Source organism: Phyllobates terribilis, unplaced genomic scaffold (genome assembly GCF_046119375.1).
Source record: "Phyllobates terribilis strain yellow unplaced genomic scaffold, ASM4611937v1 Scaffold_11__3_contigs__length_659146591, whole genome shotgun sequence".
Taxonomy (NCBI): Eukaryota; Metazoa; Chordata; class Amphibia; order Anura; family Dendrobatidae; genus Phyllobates; species Phyllobates terribilis.
The window spans coordinates 253,814,575-253,836,364 of record NW_027362771.1 but is presented as its reverse complement, the minus strand read 5'-3'; the positions used below and the strand labels follow the sequence as shown (position 1 = coordinate 253,836,364).

General features: G+C 41.6%; 1 protein-coding gene across 1 annotated transcript in view; it reads left to right on the top strand.

The window, feature by feature from the left end:
* Positions 1-21,790, top strand: part of SLC2A13 (solute carrier family 2 member 13) — a 272,698-nt gene that overhangs the window by 173,390 nt on the left and 77,518 nt on the right. Inside the window, exon 4 of the mRNA XM_073652171.1 lies at positions 14,802-14,910. Coding sequence (XP_073508272.1) covers positions 14,802-14,910 — 109 coding nt within the window. The remainder of the gene's footprint in view (positions 1-14,801; positions 14,911-21,790) is intronic.

Here is a 21,790-nt window from a genome sequence, read left to right as displayed (position 1 = left end):
ATTAAGTTTGAAAATTCCAAAATTTTTGTCAAAATTTCTGTTTTTGTTCACAAATAAGCACAAGTCACATCGAACAAATTTTACCACTATCATGAAGTACAATATGTCACGAAAAAACATTCACAGAATTCACGGGATCCGTTGAAGTGTTCCAGAGTGATTACCAGGGCTGTGAAGTCGGAGTCAGTGTTCATTTTGGTGGAGTTGCAGTCGGTATAAAATGGATTGACTCCGACACCTAAAATACATAATAAATTGGGTTTAGTAGTACAATGCAGGATGTGCTGTAAATTTTTTCATAAGAATTTGGGAAAGTTATGAAATGTCCTATAAATGTCTGATCTATTCCTGATCTAAGGGTCTCGGCTTTTTGATGAGATGAATCTGTGCTGCACTTTATGTACATGCTCAGTAGTGAGGCAGGGCTGTGGGGTCTGAAGTCAGGGAAATTGAGGAGTCTGAGTCGGTGGTTTGGATTACAGACTCCACAGCCCTGGTTATTACCGCATGAAGTGACACTGATCAGAATTGTAAAATTTTGCCTGGTCATGAATGTGATAAGAGGCTTGGCGGGATGAAGGAGTTAATAGTGTTTGTATTTTATGTGCCCCAATCTCTTTGCTGTTTCACTAGCCCTTTCTCTGCCCTCATTCAGCCTTGTACTTTTTGCAGCAATATAGGAGATTAGCCCCTTCACAACTTGTGACAGATTTAATTGGTACACGCAAAAGTAAAACTTGTCCTACCAAAAACAAAACCTTATTTGCTGGTGTAGATGCAAAAGTAACCAGCTATACATTGGGAAAAAAAAGTCTGGTCTTAAAGAGAAACTGTCAGCATGATTTTGCATATTAAAGTAAAGGCATGACCATAATGGCTCTGTTTTAGAGAATCCATGGATATCTTTAGTAAAGAAATCCACAAGATGGTTGTTCTTTAATCAGCATTTGAAGTTTTGGTGTAATAAGCTTTAGCTGCATAGAGGCGGAACTGTGCGTAGGGTCTTTGACTCCTCCCCTAGCCCATCTGCCTGCCTCTGGTATCTGTATGACAGGTCACTGTTTTGTGAGTGACCTGCCAACTGTTTCAACGTTTACACCAGGGCCATCCTCACTGTGGGCAGTGCTTGTGCAGATCTAGGCTCAATTAAATGTCTAAAGGACGTCATTGAGCCAAGATCTCAATCTGCGCACGCACCGGCACCAGGGCCATTGTAGTAAAGACCGCCGGGAAGTCGATCTGTGCAAGCAGAGTTTCAAGCTGGTGGTCGGTCACTCACAAAGTACTGACCTGTAAAGCACCCACCAGGAGCTGGCACAGGGGCCGCGCCAGAACCGAAGACCCTACTCACAGTCCTGCACCTATGCATCTAAATCTTATACACTAAAACTTCAAATGCTGGTTAAAGTACAACCACCATGTGGATTTCTTCACTAAAGGTATCTATCGAATCTGTATAACAGCGCCATTATGGCCATGCTTTTACTTTAACATGCAAAATTGTGCAGACAGGTTCTCTTTAACAACAAAACAGGCTTGGTCCTAAAGGAGTTCAGCAAGTAAGTTAATCCTGGCCTGATCCTTCCCGTTGTTGATTCAACTTCTCAGATCTCAAGGTAGCTCTCTGAATATTTCATATATAACCTTCAAAAGATTGACATTCATATATTTTACTATTACTGGTAAACTAAATTATAAATGTGGCCCGCAGCTTAGTACACATACTTTTTGTGAAGAAATTCCTCATTTTCTATAGCACGTATGTCTCGATGCTACATCGTGTTCATGATTGTCTCCTCAATGATGTGGGATCACTTTGTATTTATAGCACAAGTGTATTGTACTCCAAGCAACAGCAAAAAAAAATAACCGGAGATGAGTAAATCAGTTTCAATTCAAGATATCCACAAAATTCTGCCAATTATTCAAATGTTGGATGACCTTCAGAATTCTGATTGGTTAATTAATCCTGTATTAATTGCTTTTGTGTGAGACACAATACTAAACATTTTAAATGTTAAAATCTTTGTTAAAAGCAACATAAAAGAGATACTGGGAATTTAAAAGGGTTGTGTTAGATGAGATGCATTCTTTCATAGAGCTTCACTTGTGCCTGGTATTGCAACTTCATTCTACTGACACACAACTGAGCTGCAATACAACACACGGCCTGTGAGGCAGGGATGGAGCTATTCTTGGAATAAAGCAGTCATCTTTTTCTTTTTCTAGACATTGGTGCCCAATTCACTAAAGGGAATCTGTCACCCCCTGGGCGATATCAGACCTCTACTATGGCCATACAAGGTATAGAACAGTAAATCTATACTTATCTGTATGGCCCATAGCAGAGGTCTGATTGCAGAGAAAAGCACTTTAATCAATTCTTTTTTCCACAGGCTTGGTGTCTGGGGGACGCCAAGCAATCCCCGCCTATGTGCTTATTATTCCCCTAAATTCCCGCCTCTCTGCTTAATTATCATATCCCCCCCCCCCCCTGCCTGTCACAGGGCCCTGTGACGTGCACTGTGCTCCCTGACTGCCCGGGCATGCTCACATAGAGCGCGCTTTGCTTCATCCCGACTGCATCTCTCTGTGCACTGCTCTGCAGGGTCCTATTGCGCAGGCGCCAGGTTGTCATTGTCACTTTTCGGCGCCTGCGCAATAGAACCTGCGGCGCAGCGCACGGAGAGACGGGTAGGGATGAAGCAAAGCGCGCGCTATGTGAGCATGCCCGGGAAGTCAGGGAGCACAGTGCACGTCACAGGGTCCTGTGACGTGCAGGGGAGGGGGGGGATATGATAATTAAGCAGAGAGGCGGGGATTGCTTGGCGTCCCCTGGCCTGTGGAAAAAAGAATTGATTAAATTGCTTTTCTCTGCAATCAGACCTCTGCTATTGGCCATACAGGTAAGTATAGATTTACTTTTCTATAACCTGTATGGCCATAGTAGAGGTCTGATATCGCCCAGGGGGTAACACATTTCCTTTAAGACCGGCATAGTACATACCAGCCTTTTTTTTTTAAACAAACTGTATTTGATGAGACAAAGCAGTTACATCTCAATACATGTTCCCTTTCCAACCTTACACAATTTAAATCAAATTGCTAATGATTGTTTAATATTTTTCTATCCCATCCTTATCACAGTGATGTGAAAGTGTTTGCCTCCTTCCTGATTTCTTATTCTTTTGCATGTTTGTCGCACTTAAATGTTTCAGATCACAAAACAAATTTAAATATTAGACAAAGATAACACAAGTAAACCCAGAATGCAGTTTTTAAATGAAGGTCTTTATTATTAAGGGAAATAGAAATCCAAATCTACAGGGCCCTGTGTGAAAAAGTTATTCCCCCTAAACCTTATAACAGGTTGGGCTACCCTTAGCAGCAACAACTGCAATCAAGCGATTGCGATAACTGGCAATGAGTCTCTTCCAACGTCTTAATTTATCTACAAAAAATACCTTCCAGGTCCCCTGTGGTCTGTGCTTGCATGTCCTGTCCTTGCCACACTGGTCACTGCTGCAGCTAATCATTGACTGTGGGGGTATTTCTGGCCATTTCCATTGTGTCAAGGACAGAACTAGGGAGGACGGATCAGTTGGAACTGGTTAAGCACGGGAACGGATTGCTGAGATTGAGTACTATTGCTTTCATTTTTTAATTTAAACAATAATTTAGATTACCAGGAGAGCCCCTTTTGAATAAAAGTAAAATTTTTATTTGTCTACTTTTACAGAATACGTTGTTTATCAGTAAGTAATATCAAAGTAAGTCTCCTGTTTTCCCAAAAATAAGTCTGATTTTTTTTTTTTTTATTATTCACTGTGTGAAACAAAAAACCTCTAGAAATAAGGAAAGGACAATTATCTGCTTTTTATAATAAATGCTACTAAAAATAGTACAATACAGTTTTTCAAATATTTTTCCACATTGTCTTCACATTTCTGAATTAGCGAAGTTGCTAAGCAACACACTGCTACCTTGGAATTATACATAAATCAGTTGTTTCAAACAGAATATTCATGAAATGATGTATATTTCCATTTCACCACGCATTTTAGGTTTTACATACTTTGTTGCATAATTGTTTATTTTTCTTGGATCCTGCTTGTTAAAAAGGAAAATACTAATATGCGCGTACTATCTGTATTCTACACGCCATACTATATTCTCATTAGAATTGTTTTAGTGACAAGACACCAGATATTGAATTTTTACTCATTCAGAAACCTGATCAGAGTTGGTCTATGAATAAAAACATACCCGCTATTTCACCCAAAATGAGGATAAATGCATATTCTTGTTGCCTTCATACTCATATAGTTACAGTATATCTGCTGTGGGTGCACATATCATTCTAATGTGTCTATGAACTTTCCCAATTCCTATGCTCTGTAACTTGTCATTCACTCCTTTTCTGTAGAAAGTTTCTCTTCCGCATTTTTTGAGCATTATAGGTACCAGGACTCCCTTTCCTTCACTTCTCAGCATGCATTGCTCTTGAAAGTCCTGCAATAGCTGCAGGGATTGTCATCGCACCTGGGCCCTGGAGCATAGGGGGCCCAAAAGGTAGTTTTATCCCAAAAGACCACTACTATTAATGATCTGTGATAATTAAGATATGGGCCCTGTTGGAGATTTTGAATTGGGGTCCACGAGCTTGAAGTTATGCCACTGGCTAAACCTCTGTTATGCTTAAAATACCATTTAATATTTGTTCACAAATACTATATAGTCTATGAGTAGCATACTATACAGCAGGTGGAGCTGAACGGATTAATTTATACAGTGGGTACGGAAAGTATTCAGACCCTTTTAAATTTTTCACTCTGTTTCATTGCAGCCATTTGGTAAATTCTAAAAAGTTCATTTTTTTTCGCATTAATGTACCCCATCTTGACTGAAAAAAACAGAAATGTAGATATTTTTGCAAATTTATTAAAAAAGAAAAACTGAAATATCAAATAGTCATAAGTATTCAGACCCTTTGCTCAGACACTCATATTTAAGTCACATGCTGTCCATTTCCTTGTGATCCTCCTTGAGATGGTTCTACTCCTTCATTGGAGCCCAGCTGTGTTTAATTAAACTGATAGGACTTGATTTGGAAAGGCATATACCTGTCTATATAAGACCTCACAGCTCACAGTGCATGTCAGACCAAATGAGAATCATGAGCTCAAAGGAACTGCCTAAGGAGCTCAGAGACAGAATTGTGGCAAGGCACAGATCTGCCCAAGGTTACAAAATAATTTCTGCATTACTCAAGGTTCCTAAGAGCACAGTAGCCTCCATAATCCTTAAATGGAAGAAGTTTGGGACCACCAGAAGTCTTCCTAGACCTGGCCGTCCAGCCAAACTGAGCAATCGTGGGAGAAGAGCCTTGGTGAGAGAGGTAAAGAAGAACCCCAAGATCACTGTGGCTGAGCTCCAGAGATGCTGTAGGGAGATGAGAGAAAGTTCCATAAAGTCATCTATCACTGCAGCCCTCCACCAGTCGGGCCTTTATGGCAGAGTGGCCCGACGGAAGCCTCTCCTCAGTGCAAGACATATTAAAGCCCGCATAGAGTTTGCTCAAAAACACATGAAGGACTCCCAGACTATGAGAAATAAGATTCTCTGGTCTGATGAGATGAAGATAGAACTTTTTGGTGATAATGCTAAGCCCTATGTTTGGAGAAAAAGAGGCACTGCTGATCACCTGCCCAATACAATCCCAACAGTGAAACATGGTGGTTGCAGCATCATGCTATGGGTGTGTTTTTCAGCTGCAGGGACAGGATGACTGATTGCAATTGAAGGAAACACAAATGCGGCCAAGTACAGCGATATCCTGGATGAAAACCTCTTCCAGAGTGCTCTGGACCTCAGACTTGGCCGAAGGTTCACCTTCCAACAAGACAATGACCCTAAGCACACAGCTAAAATAACAAAGGAGTGGCTTCAGAACAACTCTGTGACCATTCTTGACTGGCCCAGCGAGAGCCCTGACCTAAACACAATTGAGCATCTCTGGAGAGACCTGAAAATGGCTGTCCACCAATGTTCACCATCCAACCTGACGGAACTGGAGAGGATCTGCAAGGAAGAATGGCAGAGGATCCTCAAATCCAGGTGTGAAAAACTTGTTGCATCATTCCCAAGAAGACTCATGGCTGTACTAGCTCAAAAGGGTGCTTCTACTCAATACTGAGCAAAGGGTCTGAATACTTATGACCATGTGATATTTCAGTTTTTCTTTCTTAATAAATTTGCAAAAATTGCTACATTTCTATTTTTTTTCCAGTCAAGATGGGGTGCAGAGTGTACTTTCATGAGAAAAAAAAATGAACTTTTTAGAATTTACCAAATGGCTGCAGTGAAGAGTGAACAATTTTAAAGGGGTCTGAATACTTTCCGTACCCATTGTAAATTAATGGGAAAGGATTCAGGATCATTAGTTTTTTCATTCATGTAAATCCCTGCTCACTCCGGGCTCAGCAAAGGGAGTGTCTAATTAGTGACTGGTAAGCTGCATTTACACTGTAAAACAGGCTGCCAGTTACCAAATGAACACAAAAAAAATAGTTGTTCATTAGGTGAAATTATATTTTTTGTGCAGGTTAAAAAAGATCATAGTTCTCGGCGGCACATTGTACTGCTTAAACAGGACTTGCACTGCTGAGAACAATGGCAGGCTATGTGCACAGAACCAAAGTCTATGTGTAAACAGGCAATTGACCGACCCTTAGGTCCCATTTAGACAATCCAACTGCAGCCAGTAAGGCTGTGTGCCCACTATGCGTGTTTCAAGTGTTTTTGCCGCGGAATTTCCGCAGCAAAAACACTTGGTAATACGTGCCTCATGGTCCCCAATGATAATCTGCATGTGCTGTGCACATGCTGCGGAAATTTCCGCTGCGGATTATCATTGCGGAAAAATCTGCAGCATGTCCATTATTTTTGCAGAAACGTGGCGTAATTGCCGCCATTGACTTGCAATAAATCGCTTAATATCTTAATGACTACATGTGCACATGCGGATATTAAGTGATTCAATGTGCGGATGGTACCCGGGTCTGGAGAAGAGGAGACTCTCCTCCAGACCCGGGTACCATAGTACCTGTTAAAAAAAAAGAATTTAAAATAAAAAATATACATTATACTTACCTTCTGATGGCCTGCTCCTGTACGGTGCATCCTGGCTCCCCGGAGGCTCGCGATGGTGTAAAATGACCTTCCATGACGTCATTTAGTCATGTGACAGGTCACTCGACCGCTGACGTCGGCGGTCACGTGACCTGTCACATGACTAAATGACGTCATGGAAGGTCCTTTTACACCACCGCGAGCTACCCAAGACACCGGACGCATCGGAGAGAAGAGCGCGGACCATCAGAAGGTGAGTATAATGTTTTTTTTGTTTGTTTTTTTTTTATTTACCTTTTTTTTTCTTTTTTTAACTATTAACTTGGTCACACTATATAAATCCATGCTGGTTGCATGGATTTATATAGTGTGACCAAGTTGTCAAGCACTTTCCAAGTGATGCTAAAATCGCTTGGAAAAGCGCTTGATAACCCGCATGCAAAAACGCTTGACAAACGCTTCTACCTGGCAGGAAAAACGCATGTAAAATCCGGATGCGTTTTTTCTGCCAGGGAGATGCAGAAAAAATCCGGAGCATTTCTGCTTCTTGGGCAGATAGCCTAAAATTACCGCAAATTGGCTGTATAGATGCCAACCAGTGATTGTTTGGCCTGTTTAGGTAGGCCGATGAGTTGTATGCACACAAGAACGATCATTGCACAATCGCACTACACACGTAGCATATTAGAGTTATCGGCAGCACATCTCCTGTTTACACAGGATTATTTACTGCTGAGAATGATGATTTCAACCCCTTTACGACCTTAGACGTATCCATACGTCCTGGTTGGGAAAAATGTATGGGTATGTCCTGTCGATTTTGCACACACAGGAGCTGTGCGCTATCGCCGCTGGGTTTTCAGCGAATTTGACAGGTAACACTGCAGTGTAAGCCCCTACATGCTGCAATGAATATCGTTTGCAGCATTTAGAAGGCAGGGAGAGGGAGGGTCACCAGGGCTAGCAAGCTTGCTAAATCATGCGCAGTGCATGGTCTAACAAGCTTGTGTCAATAAAATAACTATTTTTTTTAAATCACAAAATATAATATATATATATATATATATATATATATATATATATATATTATAATGTACCCATAAATACATTTTTTTTTTACAAAAAAAAAGTACACCCATTTGGTATCGCTGCGTCCGGAATATCCCCACCTATAAAACTGTCCCAATTGTTAACCCCTTCAGTGAACACCATAAAAAATAAATAGAAAACAAGGCAAAAAACTGTGCTTGTTTATCATTCTGCCGAACAAAAAAAATAAAACTCAATCAAAAAGACCAATGTAAGTAATAATGGTATCACTGAAAATGTCATCTTGTCCCGCAAAGAACAAGCTGCCATACAGCTCCAGAAGCGAAAAAATAAGTTCTAGCTTTCAGAATAAAGCGATGCAAAAATAATTATTTTTTCAATAAGTTTTTATGCGTAAAAGCGCCAAAACATAAAAAAAATGATATAAATGTGAATCGCTGTAATCGTACTGACCAGAAGAATAAAGCTGCCTTATCAATTTTACCACAAGCAGAATGGAATATAAAAAATAACAAAAAAAAATCTATTTCTGAATTGCTGGTTTTTGTTCATTCTGCCTCCCAAAAATTGGAATAGAAAGCGATCAAAAATGTCATGTGTCCAAAAACGGTACCAATAAAAACGTCAGCTCGTCCCGCAAAAAACAAGCCCTCATATGACTGTCGGCAGAAATATGGAAAAAGTATAGCTTTCAAAATATGGAGATTCAAAAACTTGTTTTTGCAAAAAAAATGTGTCTTTTAGGGTGTGACAACAGCCAAACATAAAATCTATATAAATCTGATACCGCTGTAATCGCACCGACCCGAAGAATAAAGTAGTCTAATCACTTATACCACGAGGAACGGCGTAAAAAATAAATACAATCAATTCTTCACCTGCTGTAGATTTGTTCATTCTGCCTCCTAAAGATCGCAGTAAGACTCGGCTCACATTTATACTGCGCTCTGCACTGAGCGCTTACATCGGGGTTTCCGTGTAAATCTCTGAAATATGTGATTCAGACAGAACCCCTGAAGGAAGATCACCTATAATGAGGCAGATGGAGGCACTTTAGACGTTGTCTGACCTGTGAACCAGCGGTGTCCATCTTTTTAGGCAAGCATAAAAGTGCGGTTGGCCATAGTTTTGTGCACCTCTGGAAAGGACACCACTGAACAGAGACCAGACGGAGTCCAGAGCAACTCTGCTGCCTCCTTCTAGTGAATGGATCCCTCAGGGGTTTTATGTGAATCACCTCATTTGGAGATTTAGATGGAAACCCCAATGTAAGTGCTCAGCGTAGAGCACAGGATAAATGTGATAGCAAATGTTATGTAAAATGTTCCCAATAAAAGTTTAAACTCAATCCATAAAAAAAAGCAAGTCCCCACTCAGGACTGTCATCTGTTAACGGAAATATAGGGGGCTTCCACGTTACTGGTAGCACACAGGCTGTGGAAAAGCGCTATATCTCCTCGTCCCCAAAGGAAATCCAGCAAATTCTGGGCTCCCAAATCTAAATGACCCTTTTCCTCCAGAGCCCCAGTGTGCCTAAAACTGATTTAGCATCCGCATGTTTGGCATTTCTGTAGCGATGAGAGCCCGCCTAATTTATGGGTGCATGTCTCTAGAAGCACGACCTGGGCATAACATACTGGGCACTACAACGGACTTGTCATTATAACATACTCGTCACTACAATAACAGATTTGCAATTTTCAGTCAGCAACATCCACTACTGCTTGTTTTTGTAAAACACCCATGGAGTCAACTCATCACTACACCTGTAGATAAATTACCAAAGGGATATAATTTTCGAAATAGGGTCACTGGAAGGGGGGAATCTTCTCTTCTAACACTTAGTGGCTCTGTATATGGAGTCCGCAAACTATTCTAGGAAAATCTGCGCTCCAGGAGGTAAATTGCGATCCGTCCCTCTCGAGTCTCACCGTGTGGCTAAGCAGTACTGTACAGACACATATAGGGTTGTGACGAAACAGCTTCTTATCTGAATCAGCCAGACGTCTAGATTTGTTAAGCCAAGAGAAATACACTATTGTGTTTGTGTTGACTTGTGGATGTACAGTGCCTACAAGTAGTATTCAACCCCCTGCAGATTTAGCTGGTTGACACTTGCGGAATTAACTTGGCATTGTGACATTTGTACTGTAGATCAGCCTGGAAGTGGGAAATGCACAGCAGCAAATATTGCGTTTTTTTATTTATTTATTTTTTTTTTAAAACGTAAAAAGTTCATTCAGAGTGTCATTTATTATTCAACCCCTCAAACCACAAGAATTCTGTTTGGTCCCCCTAAAGTATTAAGAAGTAGTTCAGGCACCAAGAATAATGAGCTTCACATGTGTGGATTAAAGATCTCTTTTGCCAGCCTTTTCTGACTATTTAAGACCCTCCCCAAACTTGTGAACAGCACTCAGACATGGTCAACATGGGAAAGACAAAGGAGCATTCCAAGGCCATCAGAGACAAGATCGTGGAGGGTCACAAGGTTGGCAAGGGGTACAAAACCCTTTCCAAGGCGTTGGGCCTACCTGTCTCCACTGTTGGGAGCATCATCCGTAAGTGGAAGGCTTATGGAACTACTGTTAGCCTTCCACGGCCTGGACAGCCTTTGAAAGTGTCCTCCCGTGCCGAGGCCAGGCTTGTCCGAAGAGTCAAGGCTAACCCAAGGACAACAAGGAAGGAGCTCCGGGAAGATCTCATGGCAGTGGGGACATTGGTTTCAGTCAATACCATAAGTAACGTACTCCACCGCAATGGTCTCCGTTCCAGACGAGCCCGTAAGGTACCTTTACTTTCAAAGCGTCATGTCAAGGCTCGTCTACAGTTTGCTCATGATCACTTGGAGGACTCTGAGACAGACTGGTTCAAGGTTCTATGGTCTGATGAGATCAAGATCGAGATCTTTGGTGCCAACCACACACGTGACGTTTGGAGACTGGATGGCACTGCATACGACCCCAAGAATACCATCTCTACAGTCAAGCATGGTGGTGGCAGCATCATGCTGTGGGGCTGTTTCTCAGCCAAGGGGCCTGGCCATCTGGTCCGCATCCATGGGAAGATGGATAGCACGGCCTACCTGGAGATTTTGGCCAAGAACCTCCGCTCCTCCATCAAGGATCTTAAGGTGGGTTGTAATTTCATCTTCCAACAAGACAACGACCCAAAGCACACAGCCAAGAAAACCAAGGCCTGGTTCAAGAGGGAAAAAGTCAAGGTGTTGGAGTGGCCTAGTCAGTCTCCTGACCTTAACCCAATTGAAAACTTGTGGAAGGAGCTCAAGAATAAAGTCCACATGAGACACCCAAAGAACCTAGATAACTTTGAGAAGATCTGCATGGAGGAGTGGGCCAAGATAACTCCACAGACCTGTGCCGGCCTGATCAGGTCTTATAAAAGACGATTATTAGCTGTAATTGCAAACAAGGGTTATTCCACAAAATATTAAACATAGGGGTTGTATAATAATTGACCCACACTTTAATGTTTAAAATTTATTAAAATTCAACTGAGCAACATAACTTTTTGGTTTGTAAGATTTATGCTTCTGTTCATAAATCCTACTCTCGTTTGCATTTTGAAGGCTCTAACTTATTTGCATCTTATCAAACCAGCTAAATCTGCAGGGGGTTGAATACTACTTGTAGGCACTGTATGTGTTTTTCTTTTGCTGGTTAAGAAGGACATACTATTATTTGTATGAACCTGAATGTAATTTAGAAGAGCCCACTGCTATTCCAACTATGTAAGTTGATTAAATGCTCAAACAATGAGACATGAGCCCTGTGGAATAATACCTTCCCTAATCCGTGACCTGTGGATGTGTGCTTGAAAAAAACAATTGTAACTATTTAAGGGACATATGCCTCTGTAGCAAACAGAATTGAAAGAGAGACTTTACAAAGAGAATAAAAAAACAGACAGACTCTTCATGACGTCAGTTTGGTAGCATGCCTCGATCCAGAGAGAGACAGATTTGGATTCCACATGATTCCGGCCTAAGGGTATACGGCCCTGACTGGAAGGAGACAGATCTGCTCCATTGACCATCAGAGAACCCAGGGATACATTTGGGGGAACCAGGTTAGGACAATGAGGTCACCTGGCCCCATGGATATGATGTTTGGGGTTGCCAGGTGGGACCTGCCGGTCGCCTGGAACACATTGAAATGTTCGGAGAAGCCAGATTGGGACCAGCCGATCATTTGGTTCCATGGAAACTCTCGGAGAGGCCATGGTGGGACCCTCTGGTGTACTGGCCTTGTACCTCGATGGACTGTCAGTTTCTGTCCCGTGGGATGCGCTTATATAGTGCTGGCCAGCCCACTCGATCTAATAATATGGGCGTCATCATTAGGCTGTAAGCCAGACACTGCATCAAACATATCTGTGTGACTAGTGTCCTATGCAAGCTCCATCCGTGTGCATGTATAATACTACACAGCCACCCCCTCCATAAATTGGTAGGTTAGTGAGTGGCTGTCTCATCAGTATTTTGCACATGTGCTGCCGCCACCTTTATCATCGAGGCCTGCTGCATTCTGCTAGTACATTTGTAATTTGACCTGGTGTTGGTAAGGCTTTATCTTTTTCTGTGATTTTTTTTTTTTTGGACTGTCAGCTTCCTAAGCTTACCGCTACCTCCTCTCTGTGGGGGCCCATCAAAAGCGGGGCGCCAGCCACAGGTTGAGGTAGTTGGCCATAGAAGTCCCAAAGTCGCAGCAGTTCTATTCCCAGGCGGGCCAGCGGAAGGGTGAGACTGTGTAATTTTGTACCATCTTGGGTATTTGCTGGGACTGTTCTATGTGTTTATTGTCCGTTTGGTGGTTCAATAAAGTATTGCCACACTGTTTTACCCTCACCCTGTGTTGACTGAGTAGTGTTCCGCCCATGGAAGACCGCTGGTCTTCACAGGGGTATTTCCACATTCAGCAGAAATTGTGTGACAAATTTTGGTGCCATTTTTACCCATTTCCCTTTGTTAAAATGTAAAATCTGGGGCTAAAACAACATTTTTGTGGTAAAAATGTAATTATTTTTTCTTCAATGCCCAATGGTATAAAATTCTATGACACGCCTATGGTGTCAATATGATGACTGCATCCCTAGATGAATTCATTGAGAGGTATAGTTTGTAAAATTATGTCACTTGTGGGGGGGTTTCTTCTGTTGTGACACCTCAGGGGCTTTGCCAATGTTACATGGCATCCTCAAACCATTCCAGAAAAATATGAACTCCAATATGGCTATCCAATATGGGATATCTGTGTACTCAAGAGAAATTTAACAACAAATTGCATGGTCCATATTGCTGCTGTTACCATTGTAAAAATGAAGAATTTGGTGCAACGCCTACATTTTTTGCAGGAAAAAATGTATTTTTTCATTTTCACAGTTCAACATTATAAACTTCTGTGAAGCACCTGGGGGTTCAAAGTGCTCAACACACACCTGAAGGGTTAATAAACTTATTGAATGTGTTTTTGAGCACCTTGAGGGGTGCAGTTAAAAGTTTGAAAATTGCAAAATTTTCACAATTTTAGCCAATTGTATTTATTTTTTTTCACAAATAAACACCAGTTATATGATACAAATGTTACCACTATCATGAAGTACAACATGTCACGAAAAAAACAGTTATTACCACATAAAGTGACACTGGTCAAAACTGTAAAATTTAGCCTAGTCATGAAGGTGAAAACAGGCTTTGGGGGGGGGGGGGTGAAGGGGTTAATGTTGGCATGAAATATCCAATCAGCTGAAAAGCAAGCTCTTGGCTTGTTCGTCATTTAATTACAGGCATATGATCAAATAACTTGTCATCCTAGTTGACCCTTTCTTTTTCTCAAAATGTCGGTCCAGTGGACAACAAGGATGATTATCATTAGATCTTTGAGGCACAGGTAGCATAACCTGAAACCTTGGGTGTTCATCTGCCTTCATGACTGTCACGGGTGTATCGGAGGTGACAGTCGCCCTGCAGTTGGTTGCAGGAGATCTCTACGTTTGGCATTACAGACATCTTCTTAGATAAGAGGCTGCCTCTAGGACCCAGCGGCTACCTCCCTCTGGCTAATTAGCTCCCTGGCCTGGGTGAATAAATACCTGGTGTGTCTGAGAGGGAGGTGTCGGCGATATTCATTACTGCTTGTGAGGCTTAGCAAGAGCAGTACTTCGTACTATCTGGAGCTTGAAGCCGAGTGCGCATTTGTCTAGAGTTCATCTAAAGCTAAACAATCTCCCCCTGTTTGTCTACCCTTGTCTATAGAGTTTAGTGAGATTGACTAGTGCTCATCTCCTCCCTTCCCTAGCCTTAGCCATACGCCAGGGAAAGTCAGGGCGAGGCACGCGTGCGGCGATTGGCGAGGAGCCAATATAGGGACGCTAGTTTAGACAGGGTGACACTAGACCAGACTAGGAGGTCTCCACTCCCCCCTTTCCCTAGTGTCTGGCCTCCCTTTCCCTCTTCCCTCTGTGTTCACTAAGTCTTTCCCACACCTGGCGTGACAATGACATGATATTTTGATATTCTATTTGCATTTCAATTTACTGTGCCTATATACTATAAGCTCATGCACTTAATTATGTTTTATTTGTTTGTGCTTCTTTTTAAGGTGGACCTGTCATATACAGAATGTTAATATATCCTCCAACCCGCCGCGCTCTTATAGTTGGTTGTGGATTGCAGATGTTCCAACAATTGGCTGGCATCAACACTGTAATGTATGTGTTTATATGTTTTATTACATAATTCTGTTTATTCACTTTTACCAAATTATTGCTTTAACATTAAGTGGATCATGTCAAAGTAATCATATTAGCTACAGTATATCAAGGATACTTTAAAAAGGACAATTAAAGAGAAAAAAAACTTCATGACCAACTTCCAATGTACTTCAATTATTCCTTTTACCACTTTACGATTTTGGACATATAGGTACATCCAAGATCGTCGCCCTCCCTTTGATGTAGGCTCCGGCGCTGAGCCCGCATCTTTCCCGACACATGACTATCATGTGCCCCCTAATACCCGCAGGTAGAATCGCGATCCACCTGCGGCATATAGCATGGCCACGCCGGTAGCGCATCATAAAACTCGCCCATCGGCGAGCCCGTCACATGATCGTGGGGAGCCGATGGGTTGGCATGACAACCCGGGGTCTGCAGGAGACTTCTGTGGTTGTCATAGCCGATCTGCAATGAGTGCCGCCCTGCAGTCTGTGTTCATAGCAGATGAGCATTTTTGTTACACATAGCAGGGCTGAAGCCCTGTTATGTGTAACTCAGGCGATTGAATGATCGAAGCTTCAAGTCTCCTAAGGAGACTATTGAAACAAGTAAAAATGTAAAAAAAAAAAATGTTTTAAAAAAAATATAAATGTTTAAATCACCCCTCTTTTGCCCCATTCAAAATAAAACAACAAAAAAAATACACATATTTGGTATAGCCGTGTTCAGAATTGCCCAATCTATCGATATTTAAAAAGAATTAATCCGATCAGTAAACGGTTTAACGAGAAAAAAAATCCAAACTCCAGAATTACGTTTTTTGGTCGCCACGATATTGCAATAAAATGCAATAACAGGTGATCGCAACATCGTATCTACACTAAAATGGTATCAATAAAAACATCAGCTCGGCTTACAAAAAATAAGCCCTCACCCAGCCCTAGATCCTGAAAAATGGAGACGCTATGGATCTCGGAATATGGCGCCATGGCGTAATGACCTGGAGAATCATAATGGCAGGTCAGTTTTGGCATTAAGTGAACATGGTAAAAAAAAAAAAAAAAAACAATTGTGAAATTGCACTTTTTTTTGCAATTTCACCACACTTGGAAAAACCCAAGGTGGTAAACGGGTTAATGCATGTGTTTTGAACCGTAGAATATCTTGAAACCAAATCTGCATGCAAAAACTTTTGAAATACCATTTTAATAGCATCTATTGGTTTAAATGTGACAATGCTGCAGTAATGTACAAAGTGCTGATTTTTTTCAACATGGTTTATTTTCAAGCATGGAAAGGAAAATCCATGTCAATTCTTGAGGCGTTTCTGCCTAACAAAAAAGCCCCAAATTAGGCACATGAATGAATTGAAATTAGAAGCAGGAAAAAAGCCCCGTGCACAAAACATCATTAAAAAAAATCCTAAACGCTTTCAGGTTTCTGAGGCATATTTTTCTGGCAGAACATCCTTGACAATGAACTTTGTCTGAAAATACCCTTAGGAGAACCAGCACACGTGAGTAGATAAAATACTTTTCTATTCCAAAATTGCTAAATACATCTACATACAGTTATATGAAAAAGTTTGGGCGCCCCTATTAATCTTAAGCTTAATGTTTTATAAAAATTGGTGTTTTTGCAACAGCTATTTCAGTTTGATATATGTAATAACTGTTGGACACAGTAATGTTTCTGCCTTGAAATGAGGTTTATTGTACTAACAGAAAATGTGCAATCTGCATTCAAACAAAATTTGACTGGTGCATAAGTTTGGGCACCCCACCAGAAAAGTGACATTAATATTTAGTAGATTCTCCTTTTGCAAAAATAACAGCATCTAGTCGCTTCCTGTAGCTTTTAATGAGTTCCTGGATCCTGGATGAAGGTATTTTTGACCATTCCTCTTTACAAAACAATTCCAGTTCAGTTAAGTTTGATGGTCGCTGAGCATGGACAGCCCTCTTCAAATGATCCCACAGATGTTCAATGATATTCAGGTCTGGGGTCTGGGATGGCCATTCCAGAACATTGTAATTGTTCCTCTGCATGAATGCCTGAGTAGATTTGGAGCGGTGTTTTGGATCATTGTCTTGCTGAAAGATCCATCCCCTGCGTAACTTCAACTTTATCACTGATTCTTGAACATTATTGTCAAGAATCTGCTGATACTGAGTGGAATCCATGCGTCCCTCAACTTTAACAAGATTCCCGGTGCCGGCATTGGCCACACAGCCCCAAAGCATGATGGAACCTCCACCAAATTTTACTGTGGGTAGCAAGTGTTTTTCTTGGAATGCTGTGTTTTTTTGCCGCCATGCATAACGCCTTTTTGTATGACCAAACAACTCAATCTTGGTTTCATCAGTCCACATGACCTTCTTCCAAAAATAAATTGGCTTCTCCAAATGTGCTTTTGCATACCTCAGCCGACTCTGTTTGTGGCGTGCTTGCAGAAACAACTTCTTTCGCATCACTCTCCCATACAGCTTCTCCTTGTGCAAAGTGCGTTGTATAGTTGACCGATGCACAGTGACACCATCTGCAGCAAGTTGATGCTGCAGCTCTCTGGAGGTGGTCTGAGGATTGTCCTTGACTGATCTCACCATTCTTCTTCTCTGCCTTTCTGATGTTTTTCTTGGCCTGCCACTTCTGGCCTTAACAAGAACTGTCCCTGTGTTCTTCCATTTCCTTACTATGTTCCTCACAGTGGAAACTGACAGGTTAAATCTCTGAGACAGCTTTTTGTATCCTTCCCCTGAACAACTATGTTGAATAATCTTTGTTTTCAGATCATTTGACAGTTGTTTTTAGGAGCCCATGATGCCACTCTTCAGAGGAGATTCAAACAGGAGAACAACTTGCAAGTGGCCACTTTAAGTAGCTTTTCTCATGATTGCATACACGTGGCTATGAAGTTCAAAGCTCAATGAGGTTACAAAACCAAAAAAAGTGCTTAAGTAAGTCAGTAAAAGTAGGTAGGAGTATTTAAAACAAGAAAATGATAAGGGTGCCCATACTTATGCACCTGTCAAATTTTGTTTGAATGCAGATAGCACATTTTCTGTTAGTACAATAAACCTCATTTCAAGGCAGAAACATTACTGTGTCCAACAGTTATTACATATATCAAACTGAAATAGCTGTTGCAAAAACACCAATTTTTATAAAACATTAAGCTTAAGATTAATAGGGGTGCCCAAACTTTTTCATATAACTGTATATTTGTGTATATTCCATAACAAGATTAGGCAAGAGATCGATCAGACATGGGAGCTATTATGCATTTCGAACCTTTGAACTCCTTGGTTCCTAGTCATAACTAGCCATTGTAGGATAAAGATTGTGGTTTATAGCATCCAGTATATGAATATGGTTCCTTAACCTCACATATTCCAGACTGGGACACATTCCACTAGACTTGATAAGAAAGCATTTAAAAATAAAATGGTGAAGTAACAAAGAAAATCAATGCACATTTGTGGCCTGCTGGAGGTCATTGTGCAGGGCTCTGGCAGTGCTCCTCCTGTTCCTCTTTGCACAAAGGCGGAGGTAGTAGTCCTGCTGCTGGGTTGTTGCCCTCCTACGGCCCCCTCCACATTTCCTGGTGCACTGGCCTGTCTCCTGGTGTACTGGCCTGTCTCCTGGTAGCGCCTCCAGCCTATGGACACTACGCTGACAGACACAGCAAACCTTCTTGCCACAACTCGCATTGATGTGTCATCCTGGATGAGCTGCAGAAACCTGAGAAAGTTCTGTGGGTTGTAGAGACCGTCTCATGCTACCACGAGTGTGAAAGCACAACCAACATTCAAAAGTGACCAAAACATCAGCCAGAAAGCATTGGTACGTGTGTGTGTGTGTATGTATGTGTTTGTATATATATACAGTACAGACCAAAAGTTTGGACACACCTTCTAATTTAAAGATTTTTCTGTTTTTTCATGACTTTGAAAATTGTACATTCACACTGATGGCATTAAAACTATGAATTAACACATGTGGAATTATATACTTAACAAAAAAGTGTGAAACAGCTGAAAATATGTCTTATATTCTAGGTTCTTCAAAGTAGCCACCTTTTGCTTTGATGACTGCTTTGCACACTCTTGGCATTCTCTTGATGAGCTTCAAGTGGTAGTCACCGGAAATGATCTTCCAACAATCTTGAAGGAGTTCCCAGAGATGCTTAGCACTTGTTGGCCCTTTTGCCTTCACTCTGCGGTCCAGCTCACCCCAAACCATCTCGATTGGGTTCAGGTCTGGTGACTGTGGAGGCCTGGTCATCAGTCATCAAAGCAAAAGGTGGCTACTTTGAAGAACCTAGAATATAAGACATATTTTCAGTGGTTTCACACTTTTTTGTTAAGTATATAATTCCACGTGTTAATTCATAGTTTTGATGCCTTCAGTGTGAATGTACAATTTTCATAGTCATGAAAATACAGAAAAATCTTTAAATGAGAAGGTGTGTCCAAACTTTCGGTCTGTACTGTATGTATATATGTGTGTGTGTGTGTGTGTATATATGTGTGTGTATATATATATATATATATATATATATATATATATATATATATGTATATATATATATATATATTTATAATGTATATTTTTAACAATACAAACATCTTTAATACATGTAACACAACAATGCAAACCTTTTTAAAAATACATTACTACAAAAAGCTTATTTGAACAATAGGTAATTTACTGAAGATAGTTTCCCTTTAACCCCTTTAAAGCCCATGACGTACTAATACGCGTCAGTGCCCTGGGCTTTAAGAGCCTGACCCGTATTAGTACGTCATCACGATCGCGCGCGCACACAGGCTGTGCGGGCGCGATCGCCGCCGCGTGTCAGCTGATTGTCACAACTGACACCCGGTACTATGTGCAGGGAGCGGTCCCTCACTGCTCCCAGCACATTAACCCCCGCAATGCTGCAATCGAAGTAGATCGCAGCATTGCGGAGGCAAGGGGAGGTGATCGCAATACTCACCTCCTCTTCCGGCCTCCAGCGCTGTGTGCCGCGGCTTCCCAGGTGTTGCCATGACGACCCAATGTCGTCATGACAACATCCGGGTCACCAGACAGCAGGAAAATTGTTTGGACATGCGCAGTGCATCTCCAAACTATCTTCTCCCTGTCCAGCGCTGACTGCCTGCATGGCACAGTGATGGTGCTCCATCCCTATGCTGTGCAGGCGATCAGAATAAAAAAAAGTGAAAGTCCCATAGTGGGAGAAAGTAAAAAAGTAAAAAAAACTCCCAAAAAGTGAAAAAAAAAATTAAAAAAAATTGTAAAAATAAAAAAAATAATCCACTAAAAATAAAAATATTATGTACCCATCAATAAATATTATTATGGAAAAAAAAACAAACAAACAATAAAAGTACACATATTTGGTATCTCCGCGTCCGTAACGACCTGGCCTATAAAACTGTTCCACTAGTTAACCCCTTCAGTGAATACGGTAAAAAAATAAATAAAAAACAAAGCAAAAAACAATGCTTTATCATCATACCACCAAGCAAAAAATGGAATAACACGCGATCAAAAAGACTAATATAAATAAAAATGGTATTGCTGAAACCGTCATCTCGTCCCGCAAAAAACTAGCCGCCATACAGCTCCATCATCCGAAAAATCAAAAAGTTACAGCTCTCAGAATAAAGCGATGCAAAAGAATAATTTTTTCTATAAAATAGCTTTTATTGCGTAAAAACGCCAAAACATAAAAAACGATATAAATGTGGTACCGCTGTAAACGTACTGACCCGAAGAATAAAGCTACCTTATCAATTTTACCACACCCGGAGCAAAATAAAAAAATGTAAAAAAACACAATTCCTGATTTGTTGGTTTTTGTTTATTCTGCCTCCCAAAAATAGGAATAGAAGGCGATCAAAAAATGTCACGTGCCTGAAAATGGCACCAATAAAACGTCAACTCATCCCGCAAAAAACAAGCCGTCACATGACTGTTGGCCAAAATATGGCGATGCAAAAACTAGATTTTACAAAATATGTGTCTTTTAGTGTGTGACAGCTGTCAATCATAAAAACCCGATATGATTCTGGTATCGCTGTAATTGCACCGACCCGAAGAATAAAGTAATCTCATCACTTATACCGCACGAGGAACGGTGTAAAAGATAAACGCTAGGGCTGGGGTTGGGGTTGTGCTAATGTTAGGGTTGGGGTTGTTGTTTTTTTTCAAAAGTAAAAAAAAAAGATGACGATATGGCGACTAGTGTTGAGCGCAAGTGCTCGCTACTTGAGTTTGCATCGGGTGCTCGGGTATGCACTGAGTATCGCGGGTGCTCGAGTCTCCTCCCCATATTCTTCGCGGCCAAAAAAACCTCGCGGGGATTGCCTGCCATGCACGAGTGATCCCCGCATGTTTTTTTGGGGGTGTCTAATAACCGTGAAGCATGCGGGCGGGGACTCAAGCATTTCACTTGAACACCCGTGATACATGGTGCATATGACTCGCCCCCTGGGCCGTGGGGCACGCGGATCCGGGCAATAGGGAGACGCTGGAAGTAGTAGTGGCGGCCCGGTCCCGCGGCTCAGGGTGGTCAGACCAATGGTAGTCTGCTACGTACCGTTGATAATGTCCGACTACGCCACCCGTGGATTGTGGCTATTAGGAACCGCCGCTGCAAGGCAGTCCGCTGGGGCCGATGATGTATGCAGCTGGGATGGTGTGACTCCCCACAGGAAGAGTGCAGCCCCAGGGCAGTGTAGTGGATGGTGGGAGTGATGGTGGTGAGAGTCCCAGTACCGGTAGTGCTGGAGGAGCGAAAGAGCACACAGACAACGTACTGCAGTCCAACGTCTTTTACTCACAGTTCAGGTACTCCAGGTCACTT